General features: G+C 42.2%; 1 protein-coding gene across 1 annotated transcript; it reads right to left on the bottom strand.

The window, feature by feature from the left end:
* Positions 1 to 2,194: 2,194 nt before the first annotated feature.
* PARL (presenilin associated rhomboid like) lies at positions 2,195 to 14,911 on the bottom strand. The gene is made up of 10 exons (XM_082057349.1): positions 14,638 to 14,911; positions 14,359 to 14,560; positions 14,138 to 14,278; positions 11,508 to 11,556; positions 10,279 to 10,374; positions 8,728 to 8,877; positions 8,222 to 8,292; positions 6,815 to 6,916; positions 5,043 to 5,140; positions 2,195 to 3,079 (listed from the first exon to the last, which is right to left on the bottom strand). The coding sequence occupies exons 1-10, from the start codon at positions 14,682 to 14,684 to the stop codon at positions 2,965 to 2,967; spliced, it is 1,071 nt and encodes a 356-aa protein (XP_081913475.1). The 5' UTR covers positions 14,685 to 14,911; the 3' UTR covers positions 2,195 to 2,964.
* Positions 14,912 to 16,638: the final 1,727 nt, after the last annotated feature.

Genomic DNA, 16,638 nt, shown 5'->3' with positions numbered 1-16,638 from the left:
CAGATCACTACACTGAAGCAAAATATTCCTTAAAATATGGCAAGGCCACAGCAGGCTTTCTTAAAAGCTGTTGAAAACGGATGAAGGATTGTGTCTCTGCATGATTAACCATGACTTTATACTTACTGCTATTTTCCTGCACAAACACTAGTTGCTGTCTCTGCCAAGCACCCACATAATTACCACACTGTCATTTTATTCACAATAAGCTCTTTGAAAAGGGGGAAAATAGTCTTCCTATGTGGTTGGTTTTGTTCTAGGTGGGTTTTTTTTTTTTCCCTCATTCTTCTAAATTCTTTACCATTCAAAGGTGTGACTAAATACTGAGATACTGCATAAACCAATGCCAGATTTTGCAAGAAGGGCATTTGCTTGCCAGAAACGTGTCTTATTTACTCTAGTGAGCTGTCATAACTCCACATCATTACTTGTCTGACTTAGAGTATTGACTTTCCTATTGCGGTTTGAAAGTCATTTAGGACCAGAGAAGATAGTTCACCTTTGGCAGACAATGTTGCACAAAGGCTCTGATGCGAAATGATGTGTGCTTGGCTGTGTGAATGTGTGTGTACAACCTTACCTGTGTTTAACACCTCAAGGGTTTCTGTAAATGAGGAAGATTCAGGTACTGAATAGCCTTGAGAAAGTGAATGCTGTTAGGCCTAAAGTTAAGGAGAAGCTTAGGCATGAGACCCTCAAACCACAGCCACGGACAGAAAAGATGGTGACTTCCAAACATCTCTGGCAGTTCCAGGTTGTTTGTTCAGGAGCTTTGAGCCCCTGTAATTCTGAGCATCCAGCAGAAGTGCAGACACTGCCTCTGAGAGGTCAGCCTGAAAATGTCACGGTGCTCATCTGCACTCAACAGAGCATGAGTGGGACTCCAGTCCCTGCAAAGCAATACAGGGGTATGAATTCCAAACTTTGAGGTGCTGGCCACTATGGTGATGAACTTAACCGTAACTGTAGCTTATTCTTCTAGACCTGTAAAATATGTCCTTCAGGGTTTTTACATTGTTTTCTTGTAATATTTTTCCATGCTGCTTTCAGCCAAGATCTCTAAAAAACCCTCAACAAATACAGAAGCGTTGAAGAGACCAGATAACTCTTGAGTAAGCAAGAGGTAACAAAGAGAAGGGGGGGAAAATATAGGGAAGTGGGGAAAAACAACAGATGGGTGTTAAACAGGTGTAAAACCAACATGAAAATATTTCAGCTATGGCTTATGAGATTCTCTGGCATGAAATAATCACTTCTGACAGCTCGTTCAGTGGCCATCCTCAGCTGCTGCCGGCTTCTCCGCGGCTCTGCAGAGGCGCTGCTGCTGGCAGTGTGTCTGTCTGGCTGCATGTCCGGCTCCCCGCTGCTGCAGGCAGGGCTGCGCAGGGGCTGCAGCCCCAACAGCCGCCTCGCTCAGTCCTGAGTGTCACAGAAGTGATAGATTAGAAACAGAAGGCCAGAAAGCTTCTGGAGTAGAGCAAAGGAATATGAAATACTCCAACTTTTTTTTTTTTTTTTAAGCATTTAAATGCCTGTTGACTTAAAGGAACAAATCTTATTTTCCAAGGGAGAAAAAAGATAACTTGAGCACTGGCTTGTGGCAGCAGGGGAGTTTACAGCAATTTTGTACTCCATCATTTATTACAATTGGTACCTCTTAGCATTAGGTAGTATTTATTCCTACAGGAAATGTATTTTCTGCAAGACAATTGTAAAGCAAAAAGGCACAAGTTGTTTTTTACAGACACAATGTGTTCTTTGGCAAGTCAGTCCACCTGGAATGACTAATTCAGCCTACAGGGTTTGAACCCAACAGTTTGTATTTGGGCAGATTCCTCAGACCTTTGCAAGGGATCTGACAGTCATAGCATACCCAAAATCCAGCTTTTGCTTATATTTGAATAATAGGAACATTGGTTGTGGTAGTACCCTCAGGATTACTTTAGTAGTTACTTCTGGTTACAGTGTTGTTGATCTTTCGGCACCTCATCTACTTTTTTGCTGAAGCTGCTTATTTTTCTAAAACTGGCATATTCTGAACCAAATGTTACTATTTTAAAATTCTTAGAAAAACCTTACAGCAATAGAGCACAACTTTAAAAACAAAACACAACACCTCCCCCCCACCCTCCCCAAACAAACAAAACCAAAAAACAAAACAAATCCAACAAACCACAAACCACCACGCTAAGGCTGTGAAAGAATATAGAAAGCAGTATAATTCATGGTAAAATCTCCAAAACCACAGTACAAGTCATTCTTCCACTGCATGTAGTTAAGAAAATGATACAATCATAGTAAATTCTAACAAGATGTGACAGCATCTTGGAAGCAGATAGAAATGTAAAACATAGATGGAATAAACCATAGCTGATGAAGGAAGCTGGATCATTAACCACTATGTAACTTTGGCAAACAATCCACTATTGCTTCACATATTTCAAGTTTAAGATCAACAGAGACCATTGGCTTATCCCATCCAGTCTTTTCAACACTAACGACCACTGAAGTTCCCCACCCTAGCCTTATGTTGAGTCCAGTCTCTCTAAAACTTGAGTTCTAAGAATGCACCCAGTGCTGCTTAGATACTAGGGGGATGTGTGATCCGTTGGCTTCCTCGGATTTAAGAAGATTTATCTTCCTAAGTATTAACCAGTTGTACTCCATTTTGAAGTTTTTTGGACAGAGGTTTTGTTTGCTTAATTGGAAAGCTTTTCTTTATTCCTCCTGAAAAAATGTAATGCAGACTGTTACCTCAGATAGCAATAAGATAAAAACCTTTATTGTTCCACCTTTGTCAGAGTTCATTTTCTATTAATACGTATTTTTGTAACTGTAGTTTACATTAGAAACTTCAACTCCTTAGAGGCTTAATGTGGAGTAGCAAAAAACCTTCAAAACCAATTCAATCCCATGTCTTCAAGTCATATACCACTTGGGCACAAGGAATCTCTGGGATTAGAATCAGTTAGATTTTCCACCTCCTTTTCCTGTGTTCTTTGTCCTCATTTCATGCCAAGCTTTCACCAGAGGTTCTCTGTTCTTCCATATGAGCTCGTGGCCATAAGTCACGTACCATCTGAGAAAGAAAACATGAGTTAAAACTAACTGCAACTTTTCTCTGTATTTGAGAAACAGGCTTATCACTCAAACCAAGTAACTCTAATGCTTGGTATAGACGACAAGATAAACTGAGTCAGAAAGAACAGTGTTCTTGGCAAGTGGCAGGTTAACCACTTGCTCTCTTGGCTGCTAATAGTTAAATGCTTTGTTCTTGCTTGTCTCAGTCCTAAGAATGAATGTTTTTCATGATTTTACTTAACCAAGAGGCAAAAACTATTTCCATTTAAGAGACTATTATGAGAGTACTGTTGCTTGTTCTAATCTTTACTGACAACACCAAGTAGAAGTATTTTTCCTCATATGTGAATACAACTCCCCCTTAATGAGCAGCCGCATTCCATACAAAGTGAATTTTCTTCTATAAAGAACTAAATGAAGATTTAATCTATCAAAGTATTCTGGCTTAACTTGCATTCATACAAAGCTGTATGAATATCAGCATAAATGATTAAGCGAGAGAGGTTATGGTGGAGAGGAGAGGCAGAAGGGGAAGCCACAGTATGGACATAGGTTGAAGGTTCTCACACAAGCCCAATTTCACACCAGAGTCCTGAATAACAAAAGCACTCTTGCATGAGTCATCAGCCAGGACTAGATAAACTGGCCATTCTGTTAAATCATACAGCTGCTTTCTGCAGCGCACCTGGGAGGGTCTGTGAGGTCATGTATAGAAAACACTTTGCCCACTCAACGTATGAACTAAATAGAGGCCCTGTTTTAGGATCAAGTGACCAAAATGATCGCTGAGGAGAACATATAGGTAAAACATATATGCAGATGGGGAAGAAAGATATTTGTCAACTCAAGACAATTTTTACTGCAATAATATGTGGATCTGTATTATCATGAACAAGCTGATACAGATACAAGGCAGGAAGCAGTAATGAACCAGCAAGACTACATCAAATGCATTTGTGATGCCAGAGAAATGGAGGAAAGGAGACTGCAGTGCAAAACTCACTGGCACCAAAGTCAAGAAACGGTGAACAAAGGCAAACCAGTTTGTTCACCAAAATCGTGTTCTTCACGTTTTAGACTATACCTTTCAGACTAGCCACAGTGAAGGAGCAAAATCTGTTGTTGTCCTGATGTCAGGAGAAGACAGAAAGAACCATGTTCTTCAGGCTTTCACAGGATCCTACATGCCTCAATAAGGTTTACAGAACAAACCCACTGGGCAAACTTCTGCAACAAGCTTTAAACTCATTCTTTGTCTGGCCTAGTTAAATGTCAGGTAGGCTTTTAAAATCCCTACCTGAAGTGTTTGAAAATGCTCTTAGCAATAAATGTGCAAATTGAAGCAACATTGCAATTGGGTAGAAGGGGAAAAACTCATTAGCTAATGCATTTCAAACAATGAACAATGCAGAACTGTCCCACGAACTGGTTTCTAGCAGTTCTTCCCCATTAGGAAGGCTCCACACAGCAACAATGCAGCAACACTGATAAACAGCAGAGGCTGCTCAAAGGAATTTGGCTTGAGCTTACACTAACTCTTGTAGCTCTCTCTAAGTTGGTAATTAGAGAAAACCACTGAGACAAAGGAATTTTCTTAGCTGCTTAATTCTAACATTATCTGAATTTGTCCATGCTGTGTTTTATAAGAATCTTTCCTCCCTTGTGACTTTCTTTGATGTGCTGGGGAGAGCCAGACAGAGATGGCCAGCTCGGGTTACAGCAATAGCACAATCTGACATCTAACCTACCATTCTAAGGCAGTTCATCTCAATTTCTTCCAGTTCTAAGCATCCATTAACAGTATTGTCCACAGAATTCTCTAGACTCTGACAATAACAGTGAGTTGTCTTCAGTGCTACTTAAGACAACTTCCCAAACTCCCCACATTTCAGAGATAAGAGGAAGAAATACAGGATGAATTTAAATACAAAACTAACAGAAGTTACTAAATACAGACTTACATTCCAAAGAGAGCTCCTCCAAGATGTGCAGCATGGTCAAAAAGTCTCCAGCCTAGAGCAAGCCCTGCAGTGTCAAATGCAATTATGGCTTTTAAAGCCTGAAAAGGAACAAAACATGGAATGGACATGATCAATCACAGCGTGTAACGGCCACTGACAACAAAGTTTCATATTCTGGCACAGAGCAAACATTTGGTATCAAAAACATCCCATAAAATTTATATTAAAGCAATCACTATAAAAAGTTTGAAGACAACAGACTCTGCCCTTAGCTGTATTGTGCTGTCATCAGAACACAGACAAGAGCAGCTACACAGAATTGTGGGGTAGGCATGTGTACTTTTCAAATACTCAGTCTCTTCTAGTCCTCATTTCTAAAGCTACATATGCATTCCAAACTTTGGTCAGAAAACAAAAGAGGAAGTTACTTGAAAGAGTACATGCTATAAAAGACACCATAAATTATGGAACTACATTGATTCACTAGTTCTGACATAGCTTAGACTGTCCTCCCAAACACAACCCTCTAGTGGATGGAACATGTGGGGCAGTATCCCTTTCATTTGATCTGATATAAACTGGTCATGGTGCTCTTGTAAATGAGACACATCTGTTAGAAGGTATGATGATAGGCAACAACTTCCTGGACAGAAACAGCATGAGCAACAGCATAACATCCCCAGAAGACACAAACCACTGTAACTGTAATGCAAAATTTTACTAAATGCCTCATTCTAAAAAGACCACCAATAGATTTTATGTTAGTGTGAAATGTAACTTTAAGTAGGATTTCTTTCCTTAAGTGTATGTGTTAGAATAGCAGCTATATTGCTACATTAGCTTGTTTATTTTGAAAGCTGATTACAATATATGTAAGGTAGGCTATAGGAGTACATAACATTTAGAAATACAATTAAACAGTAGGGCTAAAATTATTCCAACATTTATAATGCAATAGCCAATGTTGCTCCTGTTTTACTGGTGCAATGAGTTCTTTCTCATGTCAATGCTCTGTGTGGCTCTGCCAAGATTTCTACCCTGGCCATCTCTTTTACAAAAGATGCTGTGAAATGACAAAGTTTAACTTAATTTAAGTAAAGGAGTAAAACAACTTTAAGTAGTGGATCAAAGATGATAAACTTAGTAAAGCAAGTCAAGAAATACATGAACTTTTCTTAAATGGGGTATGGATGTGCTTAAACAAACTTGATGAAACAAAAAAGTCCACATGAAGAAAAGCCTCAGCAGTTTATTTCTAAGCTCAACAGTGTTCTCAGAAGTATCAAAAGATGGTATCCAAATGAGGAGGCAGGTATCTCTCCAGGGCTGGAATGTCATTTCCCTTGAGAAGTGAAATTCTGTTTTTCCCATTTTGATAATTTTTTCTTTAAAAAGGGTGTATCAGTAATAGATTAGGCTGGAACAAGTGCTGTTATAAAAAATACTGCCTGTCAGAAAGAACAGTATGTGTTTGCTTGTTTCCTCAGACAGGTGAACCTGATGCCCTCCCAACTACTTTCACCTCTTAGTATTAGATTTGAGACAGACCCATGGAGGATGGAATTTAGGATACTTCTAAATTCACTACACACTTGTGTAATGACCATGCTAGACTGCAACAATTCACAGTCAGTCTCCAGGACTTCCATGACCTTTATCCTCTTTCAAAATAAATAGTTTAGGAACACAAAGAAAGAGGATGGGTGCTCAGATATTGGAGTGGTACGGCGAAAATGGAGAGTAGGATTTATTTGAAGTTCAAAGGCACTTACGCTTCCGGCTGTAAATGTGAACATTGGAAGAAATATGATGGCTAGTTTTGCTTCTGGCATCTTCGTACATACAGCTGCAAGGACAGCCATTATAGCTCCTGACTGTAAATACATTAAAATACATTAAAGTAAGTTGAGATGTTACATGAAGGAAAATGTATTTTTCTGAATCTGACCCTGTTTTCCTTTTGGCTTTCAAATGCAACCCTGTGCTAAACCTCAAAGTATAAAGCACCACAGCAAAGTTTAGAATCAAAACAAAAAAGACACCATTATTTCATTGCAACATCTGAAATTTTAAATACTGGGGAGAAAAAATACTCCTCAGATGCTCTTATATAATTTATATCAGTCCCCTGATTTTTAAGATAACAATTTATGTTAATGTGCTTTTCTTCCCAATAAATCCTAGACATCTAATACATATTAATCAAACACAGACATCTCAGATGAAGGGAATCATTCTGAAGCTTGTACCAAAACAAGGAAAATAACAGATGGACAGGGACAATAAATCTTTTGTCAATGAAACAAGCAATTCCCTGGTCTGTACTACACTGACCATGGGCTTTTGTATCCATGAAATATCTCAATGGAAAGGCTGTGAATACAGTAAACTATTGCAATGTGTGGCAATTTCAGTAAGTTCAGATCAATAACACTACTGGAAAGTAACTTGCTCCAGATGCAGTTTATTTATAACATAAAGACACAATACATAGCACTACCGAAAATTCTAACTTTGGGACAGCTTTTTTTTTTTTTCATTCCTACTGAAAAATAATAATCTGACATTTGGCTTTTAACCAAACTATTTAGTAAATTAAGCCTTTAGAAGCTAGCAAATGGCTAGGTTCACCTCAAACTTATAGCAATGAAGTGTGTTAAAAAGTTGCACTACTAAAAATCCTTGTAAAGAATAGACAACCACAGCACATGCCCAGCCTGCCTCATCTCCTCCATACTGTGGGAGTTCTGGCAGTTGTGCTGCCCTTTCTGCACAGCATTCCCTGCAGCTTCCACTAGTATCATGTGCTGATTTTGATGGTCTCATTACATTGCCTCTTTCTAAAATATTCTGTTTTCAATTGGAGAAGACTGATACACAATTGTGAAATAAATTATAGAACTGAACTATCTGCTCACTGACAAGAGGTCCTGCTGTTACGATTTACGAGCCATTAAGTGGTGTTAGTTCTGGGCTGTGCTGCAAGAGAGTTACCATATTTGAGGAGAAGGCAAGTTCTTGCGCAGGACTTGCTTCCTGGTTACTTGGTTTTGTTACACCTTCCTAGTTTCCATTATCTCAAACGTATTCCTGGCTTTTAAGCAGGTTAAAGAATACAGCAGGCTTTGAAAATGGATTCAGAGATCATTATAAGGTCTCCCATATTCTGAGATACTTACAGCTCCAAGGGACGGTTCAAACCTTCCAGTGGCCATTTTAGCAACGTAACTCACAAAAGTGGAGATAACCCCTAGAAAGGAAAAATTACTGTTGGAAACAATGCCAGCAATGCAGACAAGCATCCGAAAGTGCAACAATTTTATCTGTACGTCTTCCTAAAGAAGCTAGTACAGATGGTGTAGATTTCAATTGCGTGGGGTTTTTTGTTGTTGTTATTTGTTTTAACTTGAAGTAGTTGTCATCTCTTCCCACGAAATTCCCATGAATCTGTATAAGAGCTATTTTATTTTGGTAGCTAAGCATGACTTAAAACAGGATACTTGTAGTGTCATCATATTTTGAAGCCCAATATCCTAAACTCATCAGAATTACGTATGACAGCAGTAAGTACTGAAGTTAGCGTAGAGCAATGTGTGGGACTGAACAATAGCCATCTGTCAGCATACATCTATTAAGCATACAAGTTTTACTTGCATGAATAAATAATAAATACATTTAACTTTACCAGCAGAAAGATAAACTGCCATGAACTGCTCGCATCCCAGAAGAGAGACAACGCTGCTGGAAAAACTCCATAAAACATACATATTTGCTGCCATGTGGAATAGAGAGAAGTGACTAAATGTAGAGAGCAGCATGGGAGAACACAGGGCTCCTACAAAAGAGAAAATCAATTAATGAAAAAAATAAGTTAGTGATTTAATTTGCTTCAACTTGCATGTCATGCAGACTAGGAATTTATCAAGATGTACTATAGGCTAATTATGCTTAGAATTCTCAAATATAAGCTATGTAATAAACCCAGAAATGTGACAAATTTCAAATTCCCTGCAATACCTTTTGAAAGGTAGAACATATACCCCAGAGATATGCAAGCTGTACAAACAGCTACTTTAGAAAGTCTTAATTACCTATTGGGGAACATTTCATAGAAAACATTTATGACACTTCTCCTGTGCTTTGGAAAGGAAAAGGGAAATTTTATTTAAATATGTACACAGTGAAAGATTTTTATTATATGAGCACCTATCTAAAATTATTTTGCTACAGAGATGAACTCAGAGAGAAAAAATAGTTTTTCTTTCAAAAAGCTACTAGCTCTCCTCACTGAAACAGCAGCCTTGAAAATGCAAAGAAGCCAATTAGCAAGTTCAAAGGTCAACATTATTTAAAACAGGAGTGTTTGGGGTGGCTGATGCTCAGAGCTGGATAACAGCTATATTCAGCTTTGGACTCTGTGTGGGGAATTGATTGAGTTTCCACTTTTTCATTTTCAAATTAAGAGGACAGCAGAAGGTACTCTCCTCATGCACGCTTGTCTCATCCTTTTTATTCTTTACTGTAGAAATGAAAACTAATTGTTCTGCCATTAAATACTAATAACCTCTTCAAAACATTTCACGCACAGTGAAAGCCTAGATTTTGTGGTTTTGTTTGTGTGTGTTGTTTTTTTTAATGTGATCCAAAGCATAGCTTTGAAACAAGGATTCCATACATAGAATGCAGAGTAATGCTTGTCTGTTGATGAAAGCACACGGGGATGTGACTGTTCTATCTGCATCCCACAGAACATTAAAGGAGAGGGGAAAAAAATAAATCACAATTGAGACTAGTTTTTGAATGGAATTACACAGTATGTATGATTTATCTTCCTCCTTCCCAAAGACTGGCATGATTCACATTCTGTCCAGGGAAAGTAGTGATATCACTTAAAGAAGTGTCTCTTCATCTTTACAAAGGCATGAGCCACATCCCATTGCAGTAGAAGGCCAGACAGCAGGCAAGTTTTGACATTACAATATTTAGAAAAGCACCAGTGGCGTGTGCTGGTGTGCATTTTGTTTTTCTTGTTGTGATGGTTTTTTGGTTAATAGATTACTTGTAACTTTTTTTCCCTAGAAGTGTTTCCTGTCTAGACAAAAAGATGTGTCTGGGCGTGACTGAGACTGCTTGCAGGTGACAGAGCTGCTATGTGCCATTCCAAGCTTTTGTAGTACGATCAGAGGCCTTATTACATCCTGAAATAGAGAAGTCACACAAATTACCGTTCACTTACTGGAGGATGGATCTGAGGTGAAATATGTAAACATAATCCGTCGCATACCAGGCAGCCTCCATAAACAGAATACAAAGACATTTGCAGCTATAATCCCTATTAAGAGGAAAAAAGAGTATAAAAGCAAATTATGACTGTAACATACCATAATGCTTACTGTAAACAGGCATTCAAAAGTAAGCTTTCAAGAACCATACTTTGTCATTATTCCATTAAAAGCAGTATCCACTTCTTGCTTTATAGAGATTAGAAAAAGCAAAAATACTGAAAGCCGTATTTATATGGTGGAGGTCTTTCAGATATATGACATTTAATTGCAACTGTTTTAACATAAAGTGTAATGAAAGCAACAGTCCAGAAAATCTGAACCAAAGATGTTCAAGCTACAGTTTCAAACTTCTGTTCCACTGTAGAACCAATGACATGAGCCTGCCTAAGAGGTCCCATTTATTGCCTCTCTTGCTGCTTATTCCCAAACGTGCACAGTTGCATTTAACAGCGCGTGGAGCGGCAAAGACCAGGGGAACCACACAAACACACAGTACACATACTGTCCGTTTTTGAGGAAGCCTTGGTTTCAAAGTTGTTGATTTTTTTTTTTTTTTTTTTCCTAAAATGTGCATAGGAATAGCATTTGTGTAACCCTATGCTCACAACCTGCTAATACAGACTCAGGAACTTTTTAACATAGAATACATAAGAGCGGATGTGGCTCCGCTACTTTATACGGATTTGAATCAAGTTCTCATCCATCTCTCTCTACCCATTACGTTTATCTCAGGGATTTCAAGTGATGCCAGGCTAACCCATCAAAACTACCTCAGAACCTAAGAATAGCACAGAAGTAATTTTTTCCTATTTTATATACCTCATGCTGCGAACAAGAAGCAAGGATTAGGAAATTTTATTTCCACATGCCAGTGGAACATATATGCCCATGCCTGCTAAAACCATTTGCTGCTTTCCATGCTTCCTGAGAAAAACATTGCCAGGAAGAGATTCTAGCTGATCCTCCTTGCACAGTTGCATAGGAATCTTTATAATGCATTTGAAAAACAGTTTGTGAGAAGGAACTGTTGCAGAAAGAATGTATGCGCAGATGTAGGTTTACACATGCTTTGTGCTCAACAACCTAAATGTGGTATGAAAGCCATCTGTTTTAACATACTGTACCTGTTTGCCATATTTCTCTTCCTGTGAATGTCTAATACTTGTAAGCTAACACAAACCTGTCACAGTCCGCTGCCCCTCAGTCAGGTTATTCCACCAGCTGTTAACCTGAAACGGAATTGTTGTACATCAATGCCACTGTAGAGTATTCACAATTTCAAAAACAGTCACGTAAGGTTCTACCTTTTTAAGAGTGGAAAGCATTTTTTGTTTTAAATCTGCTACGTCAATTAGATTCACACTTTTATTTCTGACTGGTTTAGCTTCTCAAGTTGGCATTTCCTTGCTCGAGAATATCTACTCTCCTTTTCATAAAATACCCCAATGTAGATGAAGAGTTTCTTCAAAAAGAATGAGGTTACATCCTTTTACATAACTTCATGGGTTTACCTCTCCTTGTACTAAACAAAGACCTAGCCCATAACACTTACTTCAGCAGATTAGCCAAAGTTAGCATAAACCCTGCCTCGACTAAGCCTCACCCTAATGCTGTCTAACATCACACCACCCACCTTTGAGAGATCCCACTTTTGTGCCAGGGTCACTTTTGCAGAGGTGGCTCACAAGATGTGGAATCCATTCCCCCTTGCGTCCAGCTCACCCAGCCCTCCTCCAAGTTTAAAACCCCTGAAAAAGTTTATTTTGAGTGCAGTCAGCCCACAGACAAATGCCACCCCCCTTTCCCTTCCTCAGCTTTCAGAATAATTTTGGACAATTATTTTATTGATGGCTGAGTGACCTTCCAAACATACAGATGGGAACAATAGCATAAAAATGATCTCTAGGTTGGAGGCGGGGGAAGAATCAGTGCTGTATGAAACAAACCATTTACCATTTGATAACAATGTAACAGCTTCATTACTGTTTTGTTTTGTTTAAATTTCTGACACGGAATACAGATACCAGTATTTCCTACAAAGTTATCCAGTATAAGAACACTAAACTAAATTCTTTTTCTACAATACAAGAAGCAGACGCCCCCAGAAGCTATTTGGGGGATCCTGAACTTTTAAAAATAGAACTACCCACTGAAAATGAGGATTGAGAGTTTAAGCCTATTAACAACAGGGCAGTTTTGTTTAGTGTTTGTTTGTTTTCTGTTGTTTTGTTTTGGCCTTTTTTTTTTTTTTGATAGCTAATCACCAGATCTCCCCCTTCTGGTTTTGAAGGAAAACAAAAGTATAAAACCAAAAAGATTTAAAATATTAATTGACAATCACAATCCCACCTGCAGTTTATATACACCGAGCAAGAAAGCATGCTGTACTGGGCCTGGCTAGAACAGAGTTAATTTTCTCTACAGCAGCTCATACATGCTGCTGTGTTTTAGATTTTTGACTAAACCAGTACTGATAACAGATTATTGTTCAAGATTTTGCTGAACAGTGTTTGCACAGCATCAAAGTGTTTCCAATTTCTCGCTCTGCCCCTGTGCAGAACAAACCCGGGGTGTGCAACAGGCTGGGAGGAGACACAACCAGGCAGGTGACCAGGACTAACCAGAGAGATATTCCTACAATATATAATATTGTCATGCTCAGCAATAAAAGGGGAAAGAGGGGATTTTTGGAGGTTTAGCCATCTTTTGCTCATAAACTGGCTGGGCATTGGTTTACCCACAGGAGATAGTGAGCGACTGCCTTTGCATCACTTGGTTTGTTTTCTCTTATCCTTTACTTATTACACAATTTTTCGGTTGTTGCTCTTCCCCCATCCCGTGGGGGGTTTGTGAGGGAAGTGAGCGAGCAGCTGTGTGGTGTTTCACTGCCCACCAGGGTTAACCCACAGCACATGCTCATTTTGAAAGAAGTACCCCTGTGCACACAATATAGATCACAAAAGCAGCTCCTCTGTGTCCTGCCCGGCCCAGAACCTTGTGCTCCTCCAGCTCCACACTCAGCCCCACTTGAACAAGCAGACCTGAAAGAGCAATCAAGCCTGGTCTATCACAAGCCACAGTACTAACCTTGAAACAAATGTAAAATGTATATTCATGTTTAGTTTTAAGTACACTTGATTGAAAACTAAATGACTCACACTTTCAGGACATCAACTAAATTTATAACAAGTCTTGTGTTGTTCTTGCTGTCCAAATTCTAAAGTATTTGCATGGAAATGTCAGCTCATAAAGAAAAAAAGTCTTCTAACCCCTCACATGTGTGAAGTAAAGGTTGAAAATACGAATGCATTTCAGAATCCAGAGCATTAAAAGAATAATATCCTTAAGGTTCACAATCCAAGTGAGCTCTGTCCTCTTTGGGAATTCATGTTCACTTGTGAGAACATTTAGTCATAGCGAGAACAGATTTTTTTCTTTTTATGAAAAAAACAAAAGGCATCTAATTTATGTATATAAACTACTGCTACTGACCTCCCTTTCCCTGCATTTCAGGGTGAAGCTGGTGTTTTTCTCTAGTATAACTTTTGCAGTGACACTGTGAGTTAGTTTTCTATAATTCTACCCAGTTTTTCTTGTAAGGAAACCTATATGCTGCAATTTCCTGTGAATCTACTATTTCTCCAACTTGCAAATCAGGATAAACAGGACTAGCATCTGTTGTATAAATGGTGCCCACACCAAAAGAAGGATGCGGTGGGGGTTTGTTGGTTTGGTTTATGCTGTGGTGCCGGTTTGCGCTCCCGCGGGGCCCCACCCGTGTGCGGACACGCCGGGCCTGGCTCCGTGTACCTGTTTTCGGAAGTCCCCCCTCTTCTGGGGCCGTATTTTATCCATCCAGTCCGCTCGGGCATCCTCCAAATAGCTCTGGACCCGCGACTTGAGCGTCTCGTACTGCCAGATGGCGGCGGACCCGAAGGCAGCGCCTGTGAACTGGGCGACACCGCGCAAAGTCACAATGAGCGCGCCGCGCTGACAGCCGGGGTCCCCGCCCGCCCCGGGTTGCCGCTTACCCCCACGGCGAAGAGCAGCGGCCTGACCAGGCGGCGCGGCGAGGGGCGGCCGGCGCGGGGGGTCGGTGCCGGCGGACAGAGGCTGCGGCGCGGGGCGGGCGGGCCGGGCCGCCCCTCGGCGGCGGTGGCGGCGGGAGGGGGCTCCTCGGGCCGCGGCCGCGCCCGGCGGAAACCCTGTCGCGGCTCCAGCAGCACCGTCAGCCTGCGGGGGAGAGACGGGACCGTCAGCACCGCCACGACCGCCCGCCCCCTCCCGAGCCCTCCCCGGCCCGGCGGTACCTGTGCGGCCGCGGGCCCCGGGCGCGGGCCCAGCACCACCACGCCATGTTGGGCGCCTCCCCGCCCGCCAAGCGCTTCCGGGGCAGCCGGCCGCCATCTTGCGGGCGCGGGGGAGCCGGGGAGCGGCTCGGTCACGCCGGGCGGGGCGCGGCCCGGGGGGTCCCCAGCGCCGCGGGGCCGCTCCGCACGGGGGACGCCCGAGGGGTCCCGGCGTCCGGCCGAGTGGGGCGTTGCTAGCGGCACCGCGGCTGCTGCCGGCCGCCGGGTTGGATCCGCCCGCGTCCTGCCCTGGCCGCCATGTCGGGAGCGTCGTCCCCGCCCTGTCCCGCCATAGCGGGAGCGGCGCTGCGGGCGCCTCTGGCCGCCATGATGAGCGTGGCAGCTCTGTGTAATTAGGGGGTTTAATGTGTTTTCTTTGGAAGCCCTCTAGCCTGTCTTCTGCTAGCCTGGGAGGCTGTCTCCTCCCCCTGAAATTAAATGGAAAAAGAGAATAGGTGTGTTTGCTTTGAAAATAACCTGTAATTTGTAAGCCTTTCTGGTTCTCTGTGTTGCGGTGGAGATACTAATGGACAACCAAGCATTCTACATGACAGTCACGTCTTGGCCTCCGGAGACTGGAGTGCAGAGCTGCTAAAATGAAGCAGCTATATGAACAGCAGTTTATCTCAGAGGTGCATGGGGGCACCAAGGGGCAGCAGCTGCATTTTGGGGCAGAAGTGCTGCCTGGGTGTGAGGAACACTCCATAGGAGAGTGGCTGTGCCACCTCCAGCTCTGGAGGCCACTCTGTTGTGGCTGGACAAGTTCTTTGTGTGAAGGAAAAGATAATAGCAAGCTGAGAGTGATGTCAGCTTTGTAGCTGTACAGTTGTGCTACATTGTAGTTGTAAGTGGCTGTAAGCCTGATTAGACTGTTAATAATAGAATAATGAAATGTTTTGGGTTGGAAGGGACCTTAAAGATCAACTAGTTCCAACCCCCTGCCATGGGCAGGGACATCTTCCACCAGACCAGGTTGCTCAGAGCCCTGTCCAGCCTGGCCCTGAACACAGCCAGGGATGGGGCAGCCACAGCTTCTCTGGGCAGGCTGTGCCAGGGCCTCACCACCCACATGGGGAAGAATTTCTTCCTTATATCTAATCTAAATCTTCCCTCTTTCAGTTTAAAGCCATTACCCCTTGTCCTATCACTACATGTCTTTGTAAAAAGTCCTTTTCCAGCTTTCTTGTAGGCCCCCTTTAGGTACCAGAAGGTTGCAACAAGGTGTTCTTGTAGCCTTCTTCAGGCTGAACAGCCCCAGCTCTCTCAGGCTTTCCTCACAAGAGATGTGCTCCAGCTTTTGATCACCGTGGCCTCCTTTGGACTCTCTCCAACAGGTCCTTGTCTGTCCGGTGCTGAAGACCCCAGAGCTGGACCCAGCACTGCAGATGGGGTCTCACCGGAGTGGACTAGAGGGGGAGAATCACCTCCCTTGACCTGCTGGTCACTGCTTTTGATGCAGCCCAGGACACAGCTTTCTGGGCTGCAGATGCACATTGCTGCATCATGCTGAGCTTCTCATCAACCAACACTGCCAAGTCCTTCTCCTCAGGGCTACTCTCAGTCCATTCTCTGCCCAGCCTGTCTCTGTGCTTGGGATTGCCCTGACCCCTGTGCAGAACCTTGCACTTGGCCTTGTTGAGCTTCATGAGGTTCTCCCAGGCCCACCTCTCCAGAGCTCCTTATTAATCTCTGCAGACCTCCTGGTGTTTTTGCCTGACTTCTTTGTTGGGATGCATCGCTCCTGAGCATGGAGGAGGTGATCCCTGAATATTAACCAGCTTTCCTGGGCCCCTCTTCCCTCCAGGGCTTTATCCCTTTGTACTCTGCCAAGCAGATCCCTGAAGAGGCTGAAGTCTGCTCTATGAAGTGCAGGGTAGTGAGCTTGCCGTGTGGTCTTGTTTCTGCCTTAAGGATCTTGAGCTCCACCATTTCATGGTCATTGCAGCCAGGTCTGCTATTGGG

This window comes from Streptopelia decaocto (assembly GCF_964273445.1).
Source record: "Streptopelia decaocto genome assembly, chromosome: 6".
Taxonomy (NCBI): domain Eukaryota; kingdom Metazoa; phylum Chordata; class Aves; order Columbiformes; family Columbidae; genus Streptopelia; species Streptopelia decaocto.
The sequence above is the reverse complement of the archived record's forward strand: the minus strand, read 5'-3'. Positions and strand labels throughout refer to the sequence as shown.

Bases quoted from the DNA above. Each gene is read 5' to 3' on its own strand.
- PARL (XM_082057349.1), bottom strand. From the start codon at position 14,684: ATGGCGTGGTGGTGCTGGGCCCGCGCCCGGGGCCCGCGGCCGCACAG. The intron at 14,279-14,358 runs GTAAGCGGCAAC...GGTGTCGCCCAG, and splicing joins CGCTGCTCTTCGCCGTGGGG to TTCACAGGCGCTGCCTTCGG. The intron at 6,917-8,221 runs GTAAGTATCTCA...ATGTATTTACAG, and splicing joins TTGAACCGTCCCTTGGAGCT to TCAGGAGCTATAATGGCTGT.